The sequence below is a fragment of the Danio rerio genome, chromosome 4 (assembly GCF_049306965.1).
Source record: "Danio rerio strain Tuebingen ecotype United States chromosome 4, GRCz12tu, whole genome shotgun sequence".
Taxonomy (NCBI): domain Eukaryota; kingdom Metazoa; phylum Chordata; class Actinopteri; order Cypriniformes; family Danionidae; genus Danio; species Danio rerio.
This window is the reverse complement of record NC_133179.1, coordinates 70,742,501-70,749,182: the sequence shown is the minus strand read 5'-3', so window position 1 is coordinate 70,749,182 and position 6,682 is coordinate 70,742,501. Positions and strand designations below refer to the sequence as shown.

Below are 6,682 nucleotides of genomic sequence, written 5' to 3'. Positions count from 1 at the left end.
TATTTTGTCTCTTTTTGACTCTTAGGCTGCGCTCACACTAGAGTTTAATAATGCGAAATTCTGTCATGCAGCGTTGCGAAAAGGGGCGGGATTAAACAAGATTGTTAGACATTAAAAAGCGAGCGATTGCTCCATGTTTTAAATTCCTGTCCAGAGAGGTCATGTTTTGACCCTCGGTTGGTCTCACGCAGTCAAGTGATGCGATTTCGTAGGTCAGAGTTCACCAAGCTTGAACTTTGCATCGATGTGAAACTTGACGCGTGACCTTTATGGTCTGACACATTCACGTGCGTATGGATAGAAGTCTAAGGGGAGAAAAGTCCAGTGTGACCGCAGCTTTATTCTGTCACATGCGAAGATTTAGTTAACCAGTCAGAGGAAAGTGGGTGTTTCAGCACTGCCTACATGTGTATAAGGAATTTTATACCTATTCCTACCTTGGAATTAAAAAAAAAAAAACGAAAAGAGCCAACTTCTCGTTTTTGTTGTTGTTTGTGAGTAAAAGAAAAAACAGTTTTTTTTATGTTTAATAAATGTATATGGAATGGACGGAAGATTCATTGGGAGTGCAGTGGCTGGTGTTTAAGTGTTTCTGTCCTGTCACATCACGTTTGGTGGAGACAAATTGCATGTCGAAGGAATCTAGTCGCATCGTAAATTGTTAGGACACTGCGTAATGCCGAGTTTAGACTGCAAGATTTTCAAAGTAGTCGTGTCACAGATGTTTTCACACTGCATGACTATCTGGGCTAGCGTTTCGTCGCTGCTTTGTTTACACTGCAAGATGGATCGGCGACAGGGACTTTCACATTGCATGACTTTACTATAGGAAGAATCGCCGACAACTTCGTCCAAACTACGTCTCACAGCCTAAAAACACGTCGTATATCTTTTGTTATTAACAACATAATGAGAAAGAAGCCTTTAATGGGGTAGAACATGTACATATTTGCTCACCGGAGTTTAAAGGGAATTAGCCATTTCTACTCAACGTTGATAATAAACTAATTTCTTTCTGTATGAAACGTCAAACAGACACGGGTGCTCCTGAGTCCTGTCAAACCTCCACTAGTTTTTCCTCCATTTCGTGGGTCCAAATAAACCGAAAATGAACGCTTTTAACTTCTCCCCCAGCCTCCCGCTGGCCTGCAGCTGGTATACACACACACACACACACACACACAAGTGAATGCCGCTCTCTCATCGGCAGTCTGAACTAGGAATTAGTTAACTTGTGCTGTGCTCTGTATATTGAAATGTTGATTATAGAAATGTGTTGTTCTTTCATTCATCAGTAGATCAACATCTGACTTTATCACTCCTGTTGGTGCTTGTATGAGGTCACAATCTTCCACTGATTTGCCCTGTTGAGTAAATCTCCACCCCAAGTCTTTGGCTGTATGGATGTATAATCCGGGGTTGACTTTCTTTACAAACAAATAGCCTCATGTAACCCCACCGGTTCTACGCCACCCAACCCTCTCCAAGCTAGTATCGAACCGGCGACCTTCCGCATGGGAGTCGGTTGCTCTAACAAGGAGGCTAAAGACCATGGACTCTAGCATCTGTCACTAGAGCACCTTTAGAGGTCAGAGGAGTGAGGTTTACCTGCACAGCACTTACTAGCTGGCCTCCGTTACACTCAGCCCCCTAAACCTCACTCCCATCCGGGTCACAGCACCAATGTGACCCCTCCGGTTCTACGCCACCCAACCCGCTCAGAGCTGGTATCGAACTGGCGACCTTCCGCATGGGAGTCGGTTGCTCTAACAAGGAGGCTAAAGACCATGGCCTCTAGCATCTTAGTGGTCAGAGGAGTGAGGTTTACCTGCACAGCACTCACTAGCTGGCCTCCGTTACACTCGACTAACTAACAAGTCAGTAAACAATCAAATCATAGACAAGGACTGTGTAAAACTCGCAACCCTGCAGAGTTTAGTCCCAGCCCTGCTTCAACACATCCATCTGTAGGTATCAAACAAGAATGAAGAACTCAATTAGTTTGATTAGCTGTGTTTAATCAGGGTTGGAACTGAGTTTGACACTTGTGTCACAGACTGATATCCTGCATCTAGAAGTGGATTGAAGCGGTCACCAGATGAGCTTCCTTGTACAGAATGATGGCACACGCTGTGGGCACACGGCAGCTGAAAAATATGTTGAAACTGTAGGATATTCGATGCTATCCATAGTATCCATAGCCATAGATTTACTGCTGAGCCATCTCCTAGCACACAAGGTGTATCTTTTGAGTGTGGCATCGAAATACATTCATTCACACTGACCACAGTTGATTAGCTTTCATCGTGAGCGGCAATGGTTGAATGTTCTCCTTCTCCCAGAACGTTTTCCACATCCAGAGCGCTGTGCTTTCTTTCCAGAATGAGTTTTCGAATGGCGTTTCAGGCGTTCGTCCGACAGGAAACCCTTGTCGCACTGAACACATGTGAAAAGCTCGCCTGTGGCATGAAGCCCTTGGTGTCTTTTGAAGCGTGCGCTGTTTGAGAAACTCCTTCCGCACGGATGACATACGAAGCAGTCCTCCCTTGAGTGAATCTTCACGTGGTAGTTGAGATTCACTCTACCTCGGAATTTCTTTCCGCAGTGCCCACAGATGAACGGTCTCTCTCCGGTGTGAATCCTCATGTGAGCTTTAAAATTTCCGTTTTGCGAGAAGCTCTTGTCGCAGTCTTCACAGACGAACGGACTCTGTCCTGTGTGAACTTTCATGTGGCCGTCAAGGGAGGGTTTCCGTGTAAAACTCTTCCCACATCGAGGGCAGGCGAACGGCTTCTCTCCGGTGTGACTTCTTGCGTGGCTTTCGAGGCATGCTTTACGGGAGAAGCTTTTCCCGCATTCTCGGCAAGCGAACGGGCTTTCTCCAGTGTGTATCCTCATGTGTATTTTGAGGCTACCCTTCTGACTGAAGCTCTTCCCGCACTGCTGACAGATGAAAGACCTCTCACCGGAGTGAATTCGCATGTGGACTTTTAGGCTTCCTTGCTGAGTGAAACTCTTCCCGCACTGTAGACAGGCGTACGGACACTCCCCTGTGTGAACTCTCATGTGGATCTTAAGGCTTCCGTTTCGAATGAAACTCTTTCCACACTGTTTACAAGTGACAGGAGTTCTGGTTTCTTTCGGCTGAACTCTTTTACGCGAGATCTGTGGGCAACTCAAAGATTTGTCTACCACAATGCTATAATTATGTTCCTCATTTAGACATGTATCTTCCGTGCTATTCAATTCTTCACTCTCCTCTTTTGGCAGCATCAGGTCTGAGGCAAAAGAGAAAAGAAAAGTTCGATTTAGCCTGAGACTCACCAGTCTGTGGTCTTCAGATACCTTTTGGTCTAAAACACTTTCCCACCATACAATCATAGTAACTTGAAGTTACTAGCGCAAACTGCTATATATTAGTTGCTAATACAGCTCCTAATTTAACTTTCCAGGCCCCATTCTGGCCCCAGGGATCATAGAAGGTTGATTGTTGTTTATGTTAATGCTACTTGTCTGGCTACAAACACCCCAAACTCATAACTGGTTTAGTGTTATGACACTTTCCATAGAGCCGCACATCTGGGTGCTGGCTTTTCAGAGACAATCTGCTGAGTGACTACACCTGTGCCACTTGCATACCCGTGTGCAGGAATTGGCATGAGCATGGGAATGAATTTGAATGCAAATTTCACTCACCTTTTTTGAAACAAGGTCATGGGTTCGGTCTCCTTAGCGGAATCTCCTAATCCAGGGGTGTCAAACTTTAGTCCTGGAGGACCACAGCCCTGCACAATGTAGCTTCAACCTTAACTAAGCACACAGGATCAAACTAAAGGCCTACTTGCACTATGCTATCCGAACTGTGCCCAGGCACGTTTCCCGGGGTCGTTTGAGAAGTGTGAGTGCTCTGAATCGGGCTCAGGCGAGGTTCAGTTGGCTGGCCCTTTCCCAGTTGGAAGAGGTGTGCCTGAGCGCAGTTCACTTAGGGTTTGTTGCAGTACGCTTTTAGTGTGAGTGCAAAGCGTGCCAGAGCCCGAAACTGAAAGTGAGGGTGCTTTCACGTCTGTAGTTCGCTTTATTTGGTCCGGACCAAGGGTAATACATGATACATTGTTGTATCTTCTGCCGTCTTTGGGTCGTTTTCACACGACATTGCTGGCTTTGGTCCGAACCAGTTGGAACGAACCAAAATGCAGTCACCTGACAATCTCATTGGCCAGATGTTGTTGAACATATTTCCTAAACTGCTTATTGATTGGTCAGAATTCACGTGCAGGAAAATGCCAGTGAACTCCCGCAGGTAAACAAAACCTTTTACTCTGGAGGGACGACTGCGCTGGCTGATTGTATCCCTGCTTTAGATAAACTATACATTATGAAAATGAAGCGCGGCTGGAAAACAGTGTTTAATGCATCGCTCGTCACTTCAGGAGGAGACGTGAATTAATTTAGCTAAACTGCGACATGGTCATCTTGCCGAAACATTACCAACGATCCATCAGGTAATGTTTTCCCCTCTCTCTCTCTCTGTTGGTAAAGCGCTGTCAACAAATATTTTTCCTCCATACCCCATAATGCACAGCGCATCGGCCTACGGCAGCTGAACTAGTTCAAAACGTGCAGTACTTTTTGCGGTTGGACCTGTTTTAGTACGGTTCATATTCTCACCCCAAACGAACCGCTCCAGGGTTCGTTTGAAAGCGTACCGAGACCACCTCTTCAAGCAGGTCTCGGTACGCTTATTTGGTCCGCACTCGAGTACGATTGCTGCATTCACACCTGCCCAAACGAACCGCACCAAAAGAGGGAAACGAACTCTAGTGCGATTCAATAGAACTAAATAAGGCAGGTGTGAAAGCACCCTGAGACGTGACTTTTAAGGGGCTGTTTCACATAGATTTATTAATCATTCTTACTGTTCAATGAACGCAAACTGTCGTAGTTTATTAAAGACGCAAACCCCTCACTGCACGACAGCTGCACATTCAGCAAACCTCCAAATACCTGCAGCACGAGGACTTTTATGATTTTGTATGAGCATCAAAAGTGGCTGATCTGTTCGGCGTAATGTTTGACTGTGTGTCACTGCATATCAAACGACTTAAACGATATAACTAAAGTAATCTCCACTGCGCTGAGCGAGGGCGCTTCTCTCATCGATGACGTAAGTGTGCTCTGGATCGGATGCAATGTGAGTGCAGGCCGTCGGGGGAGAGGGGACAAATGTGCTACGGCACAGTTCAAGGCAACTGTACATAGTGCGAGCATGCACTAGCCTAGTTCATCAGGCTTATCCACAGGTAGATGTGTTGTAGCAGAATTGGAACTAAGACTTGCAGGGCTGTGGCTCTCCAGGATGAGTTAATCCTAAATTTGTCCATGTTTGATGTAAAGATATATGCAGAACTGAGACGATTCCCAGAAAAGCTGTAAACCTTTCAACATATGAAAACTGTACACCTGCAGCATTTAGGAGAATTGAATAGTAATTGTTGAGGTTTGGGCATATTGGTTATATTTGCAGTAAAGCCAAGATTTGACACTTTAGATTGAACAAGTTTGCTGATTTTCAGCTATTCTGTATCAATTAACAGCTATTCTTACAATGTTGCATGAGTAAATAAACATGGTATCACATTAAACAGTGCGTCGTTTTGTATTAGTGATGGGAAGTTTGGATCATTTTACTGACTCGGATCGAGATGAACGAATCTTTTTTCCGAGTCATTTTGTTCATTTGCTTCAATTTGCCAAAATATTATGAAAATGTTACGAATTGCTTCCAAACACATCTACAACTAGCCCAAAAGGTTGACTGCATGACAAATATGTCGTAACTAGAATACTATAAGAAGGAGAAAATAATACTTCAATGTTTACCTGCTCTTTTGTCTATGAAGGTATTGTTGTCTCTTTGCTCAGCTCACCTCTTCATGTCTTCAAATGTCAGGGGTTCATTCACGTTACACTGACAGTCACATATAATCTTAATCAATGCACAGTCTAAGCCGATAGGAGCCATGATCGTTCGTTCATCACGTGACAGAATGACTCAAACCCGAGGACTCGAGAGATGAACGGTTCAATTCTTTTTCCGGCTCTACACGCGTATGATTGGCCCGTGATGAACGAGTGACTCAGACCCGATAGAGGACTCGAGAGGTGAGCGGATCAATTCTTTTTCCGGCTCTAAACGCGTATGATTGGCTTCTGCCAATGTGATGAAGACTTGAAATTAACGATACTACCTGCACAAATGTGCGCACGCGCAGATAAACGAATCACTCCCTGAGAGGACTCGTAGTTCCCGAGTCATATTAAAGATTCGTTCAAAATTAACGAATCATTCATGAACAACCCATCACTAGCTTGTATTAAAGTGAGTTTTGACAGCTCTGAGGTTCGGGTAAATAACAGAACAGGACTTTATGAACATTCTAATTGAAAGTAAGACAATATCAGCAGCTCACTTTGGTTTTTTTCTGGTGTTTTTGGTAAAACTATTGTATTAATAGATCATCTTGCCAACAGTGACTTCCCAATAATGGTTTGGTTTGTAAAAAATAAACGTCTTTATTAGATTAAACAAATGAACGGCTTTCATTGTTTTCAATTTACAAGTAGATATCGTGTTTTGATGCAACACGTCATAGCCGTTTGGCTTCTTTGGTACTATTTTTAA

At 44.2% G+C, this 6,682-nt stretch overlaps 1 protein-coding gene across 2 annotated transcripts in view; it reads right to left on the bottom strand.

The window, feature by feature from the left end:
* Positions 1 to 2,025: 2,025 nt before the first annotated feature.
* The window catches only part of si:cabz01054394.7, an 11,168-nt gene continuing 6,511 nt past the window's right edge, over positions 2,026 to 6,682 (bottom strand). For both annotated transcript variants that reach the window (XM_073948758.1, XM_009300984.5), the window contains exon 3: positions 2,026 to 3,278. In XM_073948758.1, coding sequence (XP_073804859.1) covers positions 2,302 to 3,278 — 977 coding nt within the window. In that variant the 3' untranslated portion in view covers positions 2,026 to 2,301. The remainder of the gene's footprint in view (positions 3,279 to 6,682) is intronic.